The following is a 16,939-nucleotide window of genomic DNA, read 5'->3' on the forward strand; positions in this document are numbered from 1 at the left end:
TTATTTCAATGAGTCAGTTTTATTCTCATCGAGGACTTGCATATAATCATAAGTATCAGGCATGACTGAAGCGAAGATAATGTGTAGGTTAATAACGAAATGAATATTAGAAGATCACATTAAATCTCATATCTGTCGAGGAGATCTTTTATAATATCATCTGGTGGGTCTTCGAGGATTTTACTGTAATCCAAAAGTGCTCGAACATCTGAAGTCAGAATGAAATAGATAAATTATCGGTAATTACAGTTATTATTAGTCAGTGAGGAATTTTCAGTTTCGACGATTTTTAGAAAAATTTACTTATTCTAAATTATCACGTGGAAAATAGTTCAAAACTCATAAAAATAATTCTTCGTGAAAAACAAATTTACCTTCTTTATCAGTTTTTTGCATAAACATCGTCAGAGTTCTAAATCGTTTGACTTGGCTCAAATATTTTAAATAATCGAGAACTGGATCATTTTGTTTAATAAATTCAAGTCTGAGGACTTGTAGTATTTCACTGAATGTGTTGGACTCCATCGAGTCTTGGAAAATCATTGGTATTCGTTCCACAGCAATTTTCTACAATCATTCAAAATATTTTTCAGTTTATACATTGGAATTGTTATAAATATTAATTTATGAAAAGTTCAGTCCATAAGAAAATTATCGACTCTGCAAGAGTCTCTTTTCTTTTTGTTTTCATGTTGAAGACTTTTTTAAAAAAATGAAATTTCTATCACATCGTTACCTTTAGGTATTTGTATCTGAATTCCGTCGACTTATTTTTTCGCCATGTCAATAAAAATTGCACGGCTGTTTTCGGAGCTTCCGGTACAGAAATTTCCGTGCATTCGGGCTCCGATAATCTGCATGATGGATTTTCTTTCTTCTTTGTATCGCTTGTCGAGTTTTTCGGCTGCTCGTTCAATTCGTCTTGGACGATACGCGATGGGCCGAACTCGATTTCTTCGATCAACACCGTTCTCAATGGTTTCTGCAATTAAATAAAATACTATACGGAAAATTTCCTGTTCTTTTTTCAAGTCTTTGATACAAGAATCGACTTTGTTTGCCATGTTAAATTTTCAACGAATGGAATTGATTACATACCTTCGATCTTTGGTGCGGAGGCTTTGTTATAGCCTTGACAATTTCAATGTTCTCTGGAATTTCCGGTAGCCATTTCGGAAATGTCAGGGATGTCTCAATTTTTACTTCATTTCCCGTTTTTCCAATCCGTTCAAATTTATTCCCTGCTACTTCACCATCAATTTCCTTACGAGTCATTTCTTTGACGTCTGGTCGTTTTGTCTCCTGATCATTTACAGTTTTGCTTGACACTTCTTCTTTCTTACTTTCGGATTCTTTAATTTCAGTGCGAGTACTACTCATTATCAGAGGCTTAAAATATCAAAAAAAATGGAGCATGTGTTATGAACAATTATGGACGATAAATATAATCAATAACTCAATAATTTTTAATATTGAGATTATAAAAACAGGACTGTCATGGTAATTTTCTGACAATAAATTTGTTGTGACCAACTTTTGAATTTCCAATCGATTTGTTGACTCGAGCTAGCATGGTTTTAGCTTCTTTATTAGATGGTTCCAATTCCAACATTTTTTTTATGTCTTGAGCCGCTTCATCATACTGTTTGAGGGAAATTCTTGCTGTGGCTCGTCTGTGATAGGCTTTCACGTAAAATTCGTCCAACTCAATGGCAGCTGTACAATCAGCTTCAGCCATGTGCAAACTTAAGAAAAAATTATCAGAAAATCAGCAAAGATAAACGTAGGTGTAATAAAGTGTGTGAGAAAAATAATTGTTTATTTACTTATCCATTTTCAAATGGCAAAGAGCACGATTAGCAAAGAAAACAGCGTCATAGGGAAATATTTTAATGGCTGTGCTATAACAGGCTGCAGCATTCACCCATTGTGACTTCTTCACAAAATTATTTCCAGTTATTTTATGCTCTGTGGCTTCCGCATGGTTTTTCTCCAATTCTTCTTTGGACAACGGTTCCTCACCCTCGTCATCTGTATCATTTTTATCCAATTCTTCGCAAGCTTTGTTCTAATTGAAACAAAAAGTATATTTTTCATCCTGACATTCATAAACCCTTAAACTGATTGCAATCATTGAATATTCAAGTCGATTGAGTTTACAAGCTCAATTTCAAGTATCAGTTTTCATGTTTTTGTTTGATGGAAAATTTGTTTGGCCACTTACAACATCAAATTTATCCCAGGCTGAATAATCAGAAGATTTAATACGCTTTGGCTTTGCATTATTTTCTTTGAGTTGTGGCTTCGATGATTCCTTGGATGCTTTTTTCTTTCTCCTGACTGGTGGAAGAGTCTTCAAAATTGAACAAAATGTGAGGAGAAAACTTTGACGAGTACTTGGTTATATTTTTTAGAAAATCTCAATGAAATCCTTACTTGTTCAATTCGTTCATTACGAATTTCTGCATCAGCTTTTTTCATCTGTTCTTCCCAATTTTTCAGGTCTAAAAATTCACTCTGAAGATCCTCCGAATTGTCACGTACTTGCTTTTGAAGCAAAATCGACTTGTTCAATTCCATTTTTATTTTTTTCCCAATTTTTTCTTCACCCCGGTGCTCGATTGTTTATCAATTCACGAGTGCTAACATAACCTTAAATTTCAACGACTTTATTGAAAATTAAACGGGTTTTCAGCGAGAGGTGAAATTAAAAGCATTTGTTGAAAGCAACAGTCCGTATTTAGTCACTTTGGTTTCACACTCGTGTAGTGCACGACGTTTAGTCCTACTCTTTGTTCTTGTTTGTTGAAAATTCAACCTGTCAAACGCCGGACTCGTGAAAGTTCGCACGGTTCGCACGGAAAGGTGCAACAACACTAACGTCAACGAATTCAGACGAATTCAGAGTACGTCATGCAGTCGTCTAACGTCGTGTATTTTCCTACACTTGTATCTAGTATAGATATTTTTCTTTATCTCTGTAGTCCGCTAAATACGCTAAATACAAATAAATTTCAAGATATTCTACAGCAATCATGAGATGAAATTTCGCTTGTCGCGCTTTTTTCCAACAGTTTCAACCTGCTGTGGTGGTAAACTTTTAATGACTTATTCTCATTGGTTATAAACGAAAATTGTACAGAAAAATATCTAACACCGCGCACGCGCTGAAAAGCGTTCAAATCCGTTTCACAGAGTGATTAAAATTCTCAAGTTTTTTTATAGTGCTTCTAGAACCTAAACAATCCACGCTATTATTTCCGTGTTGATTCGCTCCGCTGGCGATGCAGTTTGTCGAATCCGATTTTCGTCACAAATTCTTAGTACATCGGAAATAATTCATGTTGCGATAAATTTATGAGAATGCGTTGATGATTTTATTGAAGAAAACGGTGTTCCAAAGTTTTCGAGCTTTTTGATGAATATTAAAAATCAAGTGTACACCAGTTGAAAACTCATGGAGCTTGAAAATTTTACGGCCGAAAATTGGGGCATTGTTATGTACGAATGAAAGAATTTGCAAATCCGAGAAGACTATAGATGAAGAAGAGGAAAGAAAAAAATCCCGTCCGTACATAATTTACGTTAAAACTTGATTGATATTGCGTGCGGCCCTTGAGCAAAATTTGGCACGTGCGTCTTGAACGAAAATTCATGCGATGTATGAATACAACAAACACTTTTAAAACGATTCCGAGATGTGAATAACGTGAGCTTGACATTCAACCCTTTTAGAATTTGGGTCTTTGCCATACCATGGAGATCGAGCGATCTCAAATAGGTGTAAACAGACATTTGCACACTTGGAGACGCTTACGCCGCGTTATTACATATAGTTTGTGTCGAAAATGCAGATAGCCGTCGGAGCCGAGCAGTTGTCGAGCGACAAGCAAAGCGAGCGCACACCTGATTTTTAACCTCGTATCAAGTGTGTTTTTTCATTTGAGTTTAAGTTATCAATTTTTTTTTTCATTTCATCCGATTGTATATTTTTTTCATTTGTTTCGCCACTGTATTTTTTTAGTCTTGTTTCATTCACCCGTCTCCAGTAAACCAAATTAATAACTTTTTTCCTTCGTAGTCGTATTTCGTGTTATTTAAATGGAGAAAGTGAAATGTTTTTGTGTTTTGTCGAAATAATTGACTGACCTCTTTCGCGAGTGAACCTCGACGAAAATTTTCGTAATAAGCGGTAAGTGCAGCGCGGATGATGATCCGCGTTAAATTAAGAAATAAATGCCGCTGCCAGCTTTTCAAAAATTCTTCGAAGTTTCGTATCGTTCGTGCGCGTATTCAAGGTTATAACTCGAGTCGATTAAATCAATCACCAACAATTCGGCCTAAACAGAGATTTTGTGCGAACACAAAAAATTACACGATATATACTTTGGAATCGAAAAATATGGACAAATGACACTTCCGCCAGGTGGCGTCAAACGCTGACTGAAATATACCTCATTTGTTCGAACCTTGTCTTTTTATTATTTTTGTACTAATGCGGTTATGTATGAAAAGCGGGATTTCTGTAAATATCGAAGAGCCTATCGACTCGTTACGAATGTCTAATAATTTCGCATCCACACATACTCCACCATCGGATCATTTTCTCGAACATCGGGATGTGGGAAAAAGAGATCGCGAACGGAGATAGTTTTATCGAGAACATCGCACACGTATCGCGGATGATATGTATATACTGTTAAAACGTACGAGTTACGTTTAGATCGCGTGAATCTATTGTTGGCTTTAACTGTGTCGTCCAGCCTCCCCGGACGAGTCTGCAGTACTTTCGAGCACGTGTCTGCACTGTTCATATATCACACCTGCTGCCTGCTGCCGCATGAGTTTTCTGCTCTTTTCGTTACATTTCGTGTCTTCGAAGTGACAGGTATATCATTGTAGTTTCGTACGTGCACGCTCCCGCCGAAATCCTACACCTCTATCATAATACACACAGTCGTCAGACCCGACCAAGTGCGGGCCTCTCTATAACGAAAGACTGTTTGCTTACCCCATTTATTTCACATTTACTACAATCGCCCTCCTTTTCTACCATTTATCCAAATGTCTCCTGACAATGAACCGACATTTCGGTTATTAACGGCCATGTTTTTTTTTTTAATACGCCTTTTCAACGGTCGGAGCTGCTCACGTTATCTTTCGAATTACGCAGTTTCGATTTTCAACTTCTTCCATTCGTTGACGACGTTGACGTTATTTTTGGGAGCAAGGAGGGATAAAAGGATAAAAGAAAAAATTCATTCTTTCACACAGGCACAGTAAATTAGCTCGAGGAGATTTGCGTCTTTATTTAAAATAATTCAAATATTCCTGAATGACGTACTCGCGTGGAACAAATAACGTAATTCGAGATGTTGCTAAAACAAAAGAAATATAGCTTAAATAATCCCGAAATGAGGGAGAATAACAGCGAAGCGTTCGGAAAAACGCCCTCGCCGAATCGAGGCGAGGCCACGATGTATCGTTGCGGAAGATAAAAAGAAATTTTCAAATATTTACATGCTGCGTATGGAAATATAATAAAGATGGTAACATTTGGTTGATGCCCGCCCATAAATTTAGCCCGTTCGCGTTCAACGCGCATTGTAAGCTATTCGATTTCCATTAGTCGATCCATTTGTTAAAAAAAAACATTTTTCGTGCACTCTCCATAAAAATTCGTTGTTTACAAATAAGTGCTCGTATGCTGCTTCGAGCTCACAAAATCCCGATCGACCGGAAATGTCTGACGCGCGGGATCGAGAGCTTATATACGACGGTGCGGTGATTCAGCGATGTGTTGCTTGTTGTTTTTACCGGTAACTAGGTCTATCGCAAATTCCTCAAAAAACTTTAACCAAAATATACAAAACATTTCGAAATACTTGCACGAGTTTGATAGAACGCGTACGGGAGCAGATGGAATTTTCGAAAAAAAACAATCGTTAAGAATTTTTCTCCGTGCAGTAGCATTCCGTTGGACAAGTTGGTGGCTGTGGCATTCCGCTTTGACCCGCTTTCGTTTCTGCATCCCCGTTGTCCCGGGTCCCGGATAAACGAATCGTAGTGGTACGCGTGCGAGATAATTTCTTTCTTTTCTCACCCTCCTTACATTTCGCAACGGTGGACAACGAAAGAGAAAAAAATGTAAACAGCCAGTCGCCCAGTCAGGTACATACGCGGCGGTGGCGGCGTTGGTGGTGGCCAAGCGAAGTTCATACCTATATTGTTTCGATGCCGCCGCGGGCGGACGAATTTCCCCCCCCCCCCCCCCCACTGGCTATATTTATCAACAAAGCTCAAGATTGGCGCTTTCCCCGAATGTCTCTCGCCGGTTATTATTCTCCTCGCGAGGATCCACTTAAAAATCTTTCGGATTTTCTCTTTGGCGCATTTCGCGCGTGCATTTGGTTTCGTGAGACACAGAAACAAGCTTCATTCAATTATTATTCAAATTAATTAAGATTTCTACCAATGTCGATAAATGCAGAAACATTTTGTCAATAAAATATTTACGCGCTGTCACACGAAAGTTACGAGATACATCGGATCTGTTCGCTCGCTGGGCTGCTCTTGTTCGTCCCCTTCCTCGCGTCTGCTGTTGAAGCTTCTCGCGTGTACTTCGCACATCGAAATGAATACATTTATTTTTTTGAATAAATATCGAACAAAAATAGAGGTTATGTTGAACGATTACATGCAATTATTTATCGGCCAAAATTCGTTTCGAGACTATCAATCTCATTTTTTCCATGAAAAATCTATTTTTACTTCGTCTCCAGATTCGGCGAATAGAATTTTTGTCGCATTTCTCGCAAGACCTCGAACATCGATGCAAATATATTTGGTCCAAAACTCTGTCGCGAAATATCCTTGCTTCTAATGAAGAAGATGCGAATGAGTTGTAGAGCCAAAAGCTGTACGACTCGAGAACGAGACGCGTAACTCTCGAATGAAATATTTTCGTGCCTCTTCCGTTAATTTTCCGAATTCTGTATCATCTTTTCGAAATGATGACCAATCGAATGATTATTTATGTTTATTCACTCATAAAACACTAGTATCGTTGCTACTGTAATTATCGTAGCTCAAATCCAATTATTTCGACCAGGCATCGAATCATTGTTATTCGCATTGTGATATCGGTTATCGACGTCGTGCATAGTCGCTTCGAGGTTCAATTTCAATTAAATTGCCAATCCGTTCTGGTCGCAAGTGTTAATTACGAGGGAAGTGTTGAGGCAAAGTTCGACTTGTCTCGCGGTCTTCCATATTTTAATGACTGACAACACACTTTTTCAAAATGGAATCTGTTTTTGAGACCTTTAAAACAGCGTCGATTATTCACGGTAAAGATTTTTATTATTTATTATTCATTAAACTTAAAGGATCATTTCCTCGAGAAGTAACTTTGTTTAAAAAGCTGCAAGTTGCAATGAAGAAACAAGCCAACAATTCGGAACGTGCGTAGTCGGACAACAATGTGAAATTAGCAAGTGTCGACTTGACAAAGGCGGCAGTTGCGGTTGCCGGTGCAGTAGACAAACCGAACAAAGACGTTACCGTTACGAATTGCGGAGGAAGGGAGGGGGGAGTGGGACATTGAAAAATTCAGAAATATGCCAATGCCGACAGCAGTAAATAATACCAAATGAAAAACGCTCGACGAATAATCGCTCAAACTATTCGACGGCGGATCATTTGTGAAATAATTTTCCAACGATTCTCCATTGATTCCCTTCTCATGCCGCAAAGAAAAAATTCTTTACATGAAAATTTTCGAAATTGCAGATGAAGGAGGCCATTTTCTTGAAGAATAACACGGAGCAGCAGCATCGAGGACCGAGGCAATGATATGCGTTGAAAGATTTCGGAACAAACGTATCGAGCGAGAACCCCCGAGATGCGCATCATGCCTGATAACTCGATCATCGTCGGAGGTTCGTCCCGACAACGAGATGGAATGGTCCGAATCAGTTGCTGCGAGGCTTGAACGCGGGGGCCGAGTATCGGTCGTACATCGGCCCAAGCCTTTGGCCCGCTCCGTCAAATAATTTATTTGAGAGAATGACGGTCTCTTATCAATACGAAGTAGCGAGCTCGACGAGCGGTGGATTTACGAGGCTGCTCTTTATGTGGCGTGGCTCGCTCTACAAACTCATCTATCGCGAACTCCTCCTCTTTTTAGCTCTATTCGCAGCCATTTCAACGATCTACCGTTACGTTCTGACGAAACCGCACAAAAGGTGCGTTCAACCCTCTCCGGCATTTCGTAATATATTCTCTGTCAAAAATGTCGCCCCAAATTCGTCAAAAACATTTTTCTTTACAGAAAATTCGAGCAAATCGTCGTTTGGTGCGATACCTTCATCAGCCTTATACCGCTGAGCTTCGTCCTCGGATTTTACGTCGCTTACGTCGCCGCGAGATGGTGGCAACAGTACATCGCTATTCCGTGGCCCGATAAGTAAACAAACTCCTTCGCTCGATATTTATTGAATAACACGAGGCTCCTCCTACTTGCTCAAGGTATGCATTCAATTTTTTTTATCTTTCTTTCCCAAGAGTGATGCATCTCGTCGCTTTGTACGTCACCGGAAATGACGAGTACGGTAGAATGCTGCGACGAGCACTTATGAGATATCTAAATCTGTCCCTCATCCTTGTGCTGCGTTCGATAAGTTCAGCTGTCAAGAGACGCTTCCCGACCCTCGACCACGTCGTTGACTACGGTGAGAGTCCGTCGCTCGAATTTATCGTTTTCACGAGGGCGCTGATTCTCTCGATTTCGTAAATTCGACCGAACATGCGAGACTCTCGAGAGGGAAGTCCTTGGCCATCTTTCTCTGGGACGAAGCCCCGAGTATTTTGAGGTTATTTGAGGTTATTCGTTGTGAAAAATCTTACGAATCCATGGCTTTTCAGGCTTTATGACTTCCCTCGAACTGGAGCTGTTCCAATCGGTGCCCAGCCTCGAATTCAATACTTACTGGATTCCCTGCACGTGGTTCATCAACCTGTTGAAAGAGGCACGACGCAGTCATCGACTCCCGGACGCTCAGGGGCTCAAGATCATCATGGAGGTGAAAATAGAATCGTCGGGTTTTAACGAGTAATTACGAAGACGAAATTCACTAGAAACTTCGCTTCATTTCATTCTGGAATTTCGGTGCCAAACAGGAATTCAACGACTTTCGCTCAAAATGCGGACTTTTGTGGAGCTACGATTGGGTCTCCATACCCCTCGTTTATACTCAAGTCGTTACCTTAGCGACGTACAGTTTTTTCGTCGTTGCACTCGTCGGGAGACAATACATCGAGGGTGCCAAGAAGCCATTTCAAATGGAGGTCGATGCTTATTTGCCTATATTTACCATTCTACAGTTCTTTTTCTACATGGGATTATTGAAGGTATTTTAAGCCACTATTTTTCTCTCCTCTCTCTCTCTCTCTCTTCACTCTTTTTCCAATATTTTTCGTAATTTCTACGGATTCGCCAACGTCTTTTAAGACGGAGAAGCACGCGACGAGATTAGGCCGAAGGAACGTAGACGTTCGGCGGATAAGAATGAAACGACCCCTCCGTTGCATTATCGCGAGATTCTGAATTTATTATGCTCCAGGGACGATAAGATATTTACAAACAGTTGGGACAATATTCCCATCGAGGTCGTGCAGTTTTTCGCCGTTTCTTTAAGCTCGATGCGAAGCATTAAAAAATTCTGAAACTCGATTAAATGAATTTCAGTCAGCGGCCTCGTTTTTTCCCATTTCTTGTTGTAACCTTTCTAAAGCATATCGATCGAAATTTTTCAGGTTGCTGAACAATTGATAAATCCGTTTGGCGACGACGACGAGGATTTCGAGCTCAACTGGCTAATCGACCGTCACACGAAGGTGAGAAAATGAATGAATATTGGTCTGAAGAGGGACAAATTGAAGAGCGAAAACGAAGGAATTTAACGGAATGTGAATGCGCAGGTATCGTATCTCGGAGTCGACACTCTGATGAACAGGTGTCCACCGCTGGTGAAAGACATTTTCTACGACGCCGAGAACGTAACATTGCCATACACGGAAGCCGCGGCGGCCTACAAGAGGAAAACTTATCGCGGAAGCGTAGCAAATATGACGTAAGAGGGAAATAAAAAGGCGTTTCCATATTTGTACATGAAGGATCAATTGACGTAAGAAGATGATAATGCAATTAACGAATGATTATCTATCCAGCGTACCGGAAGAGAAGCAAACGATGTTTCTTCCGGATATAACGGAGGAGGAAGAGGACTCGAAGGCATCGACGACTCCTCGGACTTCGACCGCGAGTGCGGTCCATTTCCATGAAAGTCCGATGAACGGCAGGCGGTAGGCACAGACGACCCTCGGTTTTTGTAACCTTACAACATTTTATCGAACTTTTCGATAGCAAATTTTCCCGGGCTGCTCCTTCTTGTCCTCCTTTTAAACATTCATAGATCACTGGACCAATTTAACGCAGTTTCCATACCACTGACTCCATTGAGCTCGCCTTGACCTTCGGCAGATTAATGCCAACTTCGATGAAGCATCCTGGACCAGGGTACTGAACTCTTCTAAGTTAGACTCGTTTGTTTCAGCCAGATTAGCGAGTCCCCTTCGGCAACTCATGCGAGAATCGGTCGAAACGTTACTGAAACAATTGTTGAGCTCGATCTTCAAGAGATCAATGAAGAGATCGCGCAAGCGGACAGACGCGCGATAACGGAAGCGATGAAGATAACACCGGCGGGACGTTCCTCGAGGAATTCGACCCCGCGATTGGACCAAAACAGGAAGCCATTTTTCACGGGGCCGAAGGCAGCCCGGGTGAATTTGCAGCCCTGGCCGAGCGCGACGAACCTCTTACGATTGGCCACTAATCAGCACCAACAACAAACAGCCGCGGAAGCAACAGCTTCTTGCACGAAAAAAGATAAGGAGCCGGAGCACGAAGCTTCCGAAAGAAGAGGTTCTACGACGCCCTCGAAGAGGCCACCCTTGATCAGCATCAGTCGTTACGATCCGTCCCAGGATGACGGAGACGACACCGAAACGGAAGAGGAAGAAGTAGACGAGGAAGAAGCGGCGAGTGAAACGCGCAGCGGAGCTTTCATAAATTCAGCTTTTTCCCAAGAACACATCCCCGCGGCTGAGGCCGAATCGCCACCGGCTTGTCGATGTTATGACGACAACTGTGCCAATAAGCCTGACGACCGTTCCGACCTTTGTCAATTCCAGTGCCTTCACAACGAGAGCTGCAGGCACGAGCGAGAACCAATCGACGAACCGCCGGAGCTGGAACCCGGGCAAACGACACCGCGACGACGCCGGCTCAACAGTTGCCCCAAATTGTTGATGCGTCGCCAAAGCTCAACTGGCAGTCGCAAAAAGTGGATAAGCTGGAAACGCTCCCAAGACGAAGACTCTGCCGTTAGACGAAAAACCGTCGACTCGGTACCTTCCGCTAGGAAAATAATCCCCCAAACCAGCAGTTCCCCCGAACTCAAAAGCTGGCCCCTGTCCGACCCGAGCAGCGACAGCGCCGCGCATCCACCCAAAAGTGACCTTTGCCCACCCGAGACCAAAAATCCCGATGATGAGCAAACAGATTTTTCTCCCAATACTTCAGATGCACAGTGACTATGAAATTCCACGACGCATAGCACACGCGGCTCAAAATACGCCACCGCAAGTTCCACCCTGTCGGGTCATTCAGACCCGGCATTCTGTAGCAAGTTGACAATTTTATTTTTTTGAGCGAGTGACGAATGATCGAAGTTTCCATTTTTTCGGAAATTCTGAGCGACTAGTGCCCGGGCCATTTTTTAATTCGAGATGAGGTTCCGTCATCGAAACGTACTATAGAAATAAACTACGCTTTCACGGACTTTGAAATTCGAAGGAAAAAACTTCACTCCGGTTTCGGAGATTCGAGTTGCTTTCTCAACGGTGCGGATTGCAAAATGATCGATTTTTAAGGTTATTTCGAGGTTTTGAGATTGGAGCGGATGTCACGCTGTTTAATTAATTTCGCGAAACACTGTTTCCTTATATTCACTCAGGAATTCCTCGTCACTGAAATTGGTACGCGCTGCGGCAAACTTGTGCGTTTGATGGATACCGAAAATCTAGCAGGTTATTTCTTCCTGTGCATACTTTTCTTTTTGGACACACATTTTTCTATCTATAACACTCTATTGAATGATTTACTCATTATAGTATTACACAACTGATGCATGTATCTTCTTTCAGATTTATGCACACACCGAATATCGCATCGTCATTTTAGTGTGAAGACATTTTGAAAGCGTTATTTTTGCTAGTCGCTTTCCGTCGCAGTTGCATCGATACAGTATTTTTAGTGGGGCTTTTACTTTTGAGATAACGTGTAAATACTGTAAATATATACCATTTTAAGATATACGAATATATTTGACAGTTCGACAAAAGCCAGTGCGTTTGGACTTTTTATTTCTGTTTTGTAAGCCGGACCCCTCGATCAAGACAAAACGCGTTTACACTTCTTCACTTTTCTCCTGCAACCGCACGATAGCAAATCTGTTGTGTCGTTCTACTTGAAATCACGAATCACGAGCGCTTATTTCGGAAACCTTCGGTACTACGTTCTGGAAACTGCTTGGTCGGTAACATATCGAACCATATTATATATATTTTGATAAAATGTTTATATATATGGTCATCATGAAATATTCGCGGAAAAAAACGAGTGCTTTTGAATGGTTAGCATCCGTGAATTTTCTGATCGTTCAGTTTCGAAATGAAATCACAACGAATTCGCTGGGCGTTTTGAAAAGAAATTCTAAGGGAATAGTTTCATAGCTCTCCGCTAGGTTCATGACTTATAAGAAAGCTAGATAAAAAAAATGTTCCTACCGTGTCTCGTTCTTGTACTAACCTGTACTCTGTACTGTCCTGTATGGTCCTATAGGTCCTATACACATAAACAGAAGCAGAAGAAAGTTCCGTTGCGGCGCGTTGAGATTTAGCGCGTTTTTTCTTTTCAGTGCGACCGAATTTGCTATGATTGTGAAGAGAATCAAGACTATTGAAACCGAATTGAAATTCAAACATCAATATTCGTAATTGTTACGGTGATAAAAATACTTAGTGTACATCTAATCGTCTTATCGTCCGAAAATGAATATCGTTTGTGTCATATGCAGCGATAGTTTGACACCCTCGGACGATGTTTTTTTCACCCCCTGCGGACACATTTTTCATTTTGTTTGTCTTACGCAATGGCTCGAAAGGTTAGTTATTTCTATCGTTCGAATATTATGGAATTACACACAAATTTTAAATAATTAGAATAGAATTGGAGAATAGAAAGTAAAACAACAGTCAAAGTGTAAATACCTGTGATACAGATAATACGAGAAAAATCTGTAGTAGAAAGTTTCCAGCTGTCTTATGAAATTTATTTTAAGAATCTCACTGAAAACTCATTTTAAAATGGGCTGAAGAAACAAACTATGATAGATTTGAAATTCTCAATAAATTGGAATTTAGAAAAAAAGGTGAAGTCTATCAGGTTGAGAAATTAATATTAACTGGCATTTTAGTATTTCAGTTAAAAAAAAGTTGACACAATCTTTTGCAAATATATGGAATTTATGTTTTACATGAAACAGATCAAAGACATGTCCACAATGCAGAGAAAAAACAACACAGAGCAGAATCCACAGAATATACTTCAACTTTTCCAACAACGATACGATATTGGAGGATTCAACTTCGTTGCAGGCAATGGTTGATAATTTAAAATTTCAATTGATGGTGAAAGAGCGAGAGATTAAGCAGGCTCTGACAAAAAGCGATACCCATAAAAAAGAATCTGCCGGGTTACGGGCTGAAGTACGTAAATTGGAGAACGAGATAACGCACAAAGAAACAGCTATTCTTGCACTCAAAGAACAAACAAGATTTTTCAAGGGACTCAGCACTGAAGCCGAAGATGCCAAAAAAGAAGTAACTCGTTTGAAAAAAAAATTGGACGAGTACAGATGGTATGACATACGTTTTATTCTCCCAACTGACAGTCCCATTTAAACTTTGTTTCAAGTTTGAATTCAAACTTGTGACTCAATATATTGATCAGAAAATATTTCATTTTGATCCTGCACCTGAGAAAACTGAAACTTCAAACTTCAACTAAAAGTGGAGACCTTGATTTATCATTAAGTTTTCCAGATATGCAAATAGAACGAAATCATTCGTATTTCATTTGTTTAGCATACAATTGTTGATAAATGCACCGGCAGAAGAAACCGACAATATATTGGCTAATACAAGAGATCCAGATCGACTTCTCACATACATTTCCGTTATGAAAAAGTGAGCCAAGTATAAAAAAATATAAATCTTTAGAGGCGTTTAAAGGCAAAAGTTTAAAAATAATCAAACATTTGATTTCTTTATTTGTCTTCAGAGAATTAACAGCGAGTGTCGCAAGACGTCAAGAGTTGCGCATATCTATGAGAAAACTGCAACAGGAATTGACTGCTGTGTCGATGGAACGAAATTTCTTATTGGATGAACGAGAAAATCGAAAGTAAGATACTGAGAAAGATAACGCAAGTTGTGGGCTAGTGAAAAAAAATGTAAACTTAGTAATTTTGAATAGAGAACTTCAGCTCTGATAATTTGAAGAATGCAATTTTTAAATACAGGAAATTGGAGGATTTGTTAGCCGTTGCCGAACTGGAAAAAAAAGAACTCGAAAGTCGTGTCAAAGAATTGGAATCGGGGATTCCGGCTGAAAAAGTCAAGAAAGCGAAGAGCCAAATATCGGAAAATAATCAGCAGGCTGCAGGCTCGTCGAAAACAATTATTGATCTTTGTGCAAATTCGCCCATTTTAGCAGGTTCCAAGCAACCTCGTGAAATTTTGGTAAGCCTCGTCGCATTAACAATTTCCTTCAGAACATAAAAAATTAAGTCGAAGTCGTAATTTTACGTTGGCAGGAGTGCAAGTCTGAAATATTATTAATTCACTTGATTATTTATACAGTCGATTGGGGATGATGAAGAAGACAATGAAGAAAATGCTCCTCTCTTTCCTTTACCGTTCAACATCTGTGGAGAAGTGGCTAAAAGAAGAAAAAAAAAGTATTTGGCTTCCAAGGCGTATCCGTTACTAGCGAAGAAAGCGAGACTCGCTCCTCGATCCGTCAGTGCGGTGAGTATTCATCGACAAAAAATATTTAAATTTTCAATTTGTCTCGTTTTCAAGTTGTTATTCAATTTCACATATATATAGAATTTTTTTTTATGAACAAAATTTATTCATACGCACTTGATTTCCCAGGATCGTGAATCGAGCGAAATGACTTACGATGGTTACGGTGGTCACGCTAAGGCTGACCGATTTCCTAGTCCAGTGGGATCCAAAAAATTGAATCCAACGAGAAAACCGGCCGGGTCATCTTCGACGATGAGGGCACCTCTTGATGACGGAAAGAACCAAAAGCTCAGCAATTACGTTAATTTGGATCCGTGAATATAAAATTTCGTTGGTACAAATCTTGTCCCGGTTTTAGCTTTAAGCGAAGACATTTTTCCATAACAAACCAGTGAAGAAGATTGAAAAAAAAAATTTTTTTTCGATTTTTCCGAAAAAATTCGCTAAAAGAAAATGAAGGAAATAGGCATCCTTTTAATTAGTAAGGGAAAAGTGTTTGTCAGTCAAAATTTTCGTTATCGTTTTACCGTATTACACTTGTCGATAGGTTTCAACGGTGATAAGTGAGAAAAAAAAATTGAAACACGCTAATATTTTTTCATTGGTCCACAGTGTCAGTGGAAGAAAATAAAACAAAACATTTCGTACAACGCATGACTTTTTCATCGAATATTTCGATTCGTCAAAATTCCAGGTTTACGAATACCCAACTCGCGGTCCTTCCTGGGGTGATCGAATCTTTCCATCATGGTCGTGGGTAACGAAACGAAATCTGTCACACTGGCTTCCTATTATCCGGCTACGCTAAATCCAATATTTATGGGAGCACATCCCCCAACTCGTTATGATTTCCCATACGATTCGAGCGCTCAACGAGTAACCTATTTTCAAAATTATCGAAATGAAACATTGTCACGGTTCGTGGTAAGTTTTGAATCCAAATTCGTTTCTCTCTAGAAAAACTGTTCTTACGTACAAATTTCGCGTGTTTTCATGCCGAGCTTTTTCTCCATGTAAATCCGTTTTTAGTGAATTCTTAATTTGTCAACCTTTACGACGTTGCGAACATTCGTACGACTACTTCAGTTTTAAACCGTTTTTTTCATTCCTCTTGAATATTCAAGGTTGAGAATTCGCATTGAATATTATTTTTGGCTAAACACGCGTCCTCCATCAGTTTTTATACGCTTTCGAATTGGGAACGCAACGGTTGGTTATTTGGGACGAGGGCCAGTTGGGAATGGGGGCAAGGAGCGATAAAGGCGGGTTGAAAGGTCCAGTTGAAACGGAGGCGGTTTAAAGCGTGCAAACTTTAAACTGTCCGATTTTTAATGCAGATGCCACCTTACGATTGGGGAGTACAAAAAAGTCCGTACAGCCCCAAGCCCGATATCGTGGCCGGTGTCAAAGGTCGGAATTTGGATCGATTGCTCGCAGTACCATTCAACGATATCGAGACAGTTGATTCGGTGCGACTGAAAGAAATCGATGATTTCTACAAGGTACTCGTACTATCTTCAATAATAGCGGCCAATTTTTGGCCGAAGGAAAGCCTCCGATAGTCTTGAAAAAATCTATCGAACCTTTTATTACATTCGGAGACCACACAAAACATTTTTTCAAACATGGAAGTGTCATCGATTTTTAAGGGAATAACAACGCGCAGAGTGAGACGAAAATAATGTCAAATGAGAAATTTTCAAGCCGCTTCGACGATGTG

The 16,939-nt window shown here is 40.2% G+C and overlaps 4 protein-coding genes across 9 annotated transcripts; 3 read left to right on the forward strand and 1 right to left on the reverse strand.

Annotated features, from left to right (window-relative positions):
• Positions 1-3,037, reverse strand: spag (spaghetti). The gene is made up of 8 exons (XM_043422787.1): positions 2,437-3,037; positions 2,225-2,353; positions 1,827-2,068; positions 1,535-1,745; positions 1,099-1,389; positions 737-982; positions 375-567; positions 1-208 (listed from the first exon to the last, which is right to left on the reverse strand). The coding sequence occupies exons 1-8, from the start codon at positions 2,578-2,580 to the stop codon at positions 120-122; spliced, it is 1,545 nt and encodes a 514-aa protein (XP_043278722.1). The 5' UTR covers positions 2,581-3,037; the 3' UTR covers positions 1-119.
• An 818-nt stretch (positions 3,038-3,855) lies between these two features.
• On the forward strand, positions 3,856-12,467 carry LOC122412850 (bestrophin-4-like). 6 transcript variants are annotated; one of them, XR_006261441.1, is made up of 11 exons: positions 3,856-4,192; positions 7,792-8,246; positions 8,333-8,467; positions 8,566-8,732; positions 8,926-9,083; positions 9,181-9,411; positions 9,817-9,897; positions 9,982-10,133; positions 10,231-10,365; positions 10,617-12,166; positions 12,271-12,467. XR_006261441.1 is itself a non-coding variant. In XM_043422782.1 (11 exons), the coding sequence occupies exons 3-11, from the start codon at positions 8,068-8,070 to the stop codon at positions 11,656-11,658; spliced, it is 2,280 nt and encodes a 759-aa protein (XP_043278717.1). In that variant the 5' UTR covers positions 3,865-3,928; positions 4,082-4,192; positions 7,792-8,067; the 3' UTR covers positions 11,659-12,467. The 6 variants fall into 6 exon arrangements, 4 of the variants coding, with proteins under 4 accessions (XP_043278716.1, XP_043278717.1, XP_043278718.1 ...); XR_006261442.1 differs by having other exon boundaries at positions 10,617-12,153; XM_043422782.1 differs by having other exon boundaries at positions 3,865-3,928; positions 4,082-4,192; positions 10,617-12,467.
• A 126-nt stretch (positions 12,468-12,593) lies between these two features.
• nopo (no poles) lies at positions 12,594-15,869 on the forward strand. Its single transcript, XM_043422788.1, has 7 exons — positions 12,594-13,289; positions 13,671-14,045; positions 14,272-14,373; positions 14,468-14,590; positions 14,709-14,928; positions 15,049-15,216; positions 15,346-15,869. The coding sequence occupies exons 1-7, from the start codon at positions 13,177-13,179 to the stop codon at positions 15,535-15,537; spliced, it is 1,293 nt and encodes a 430-aa protein (XP_043278723.1). The 5' UTR covers positions 12,594-13,176; the 3' UTR covers positions 15,538-15,869.
• A 27-nt stretch (positions 15,870-15,896) lies between these two features.
• Positions 15,897-16,781, forward strand: LOC122412859 (uncharacterized). The gene is made up of 2 exons (XM_043422797.1): positions 15,897-16,143; positions 16,557-16,781. Exons 1-2 carry the CDS (start codon positions 15,967-15,969, stop codon positions 16,779-16,781), a joined length of 402 nt encoding a protein of 133 aa, XP_043278732.1. The 5' UTR covers positions 15,897-15,966.
• Positions 16,782-16,939: the final 158 nt, after the last annotated feature.

The sequence above is a fragment of the Venturia canescens genome, chromosome 6 (genome assembly GCF_019457755.1).
Source record: "Venturia canescens isolate UGA chromosome 6, ASM1945775v1, whole genome shotgun sequence".
NCBI classification, from domain to species: Eukaryota; Metazoa; Arthropoda; class Insecta; order Hymenoptera; family Ichneumonidae; genus Venturia; species Venturia canescens.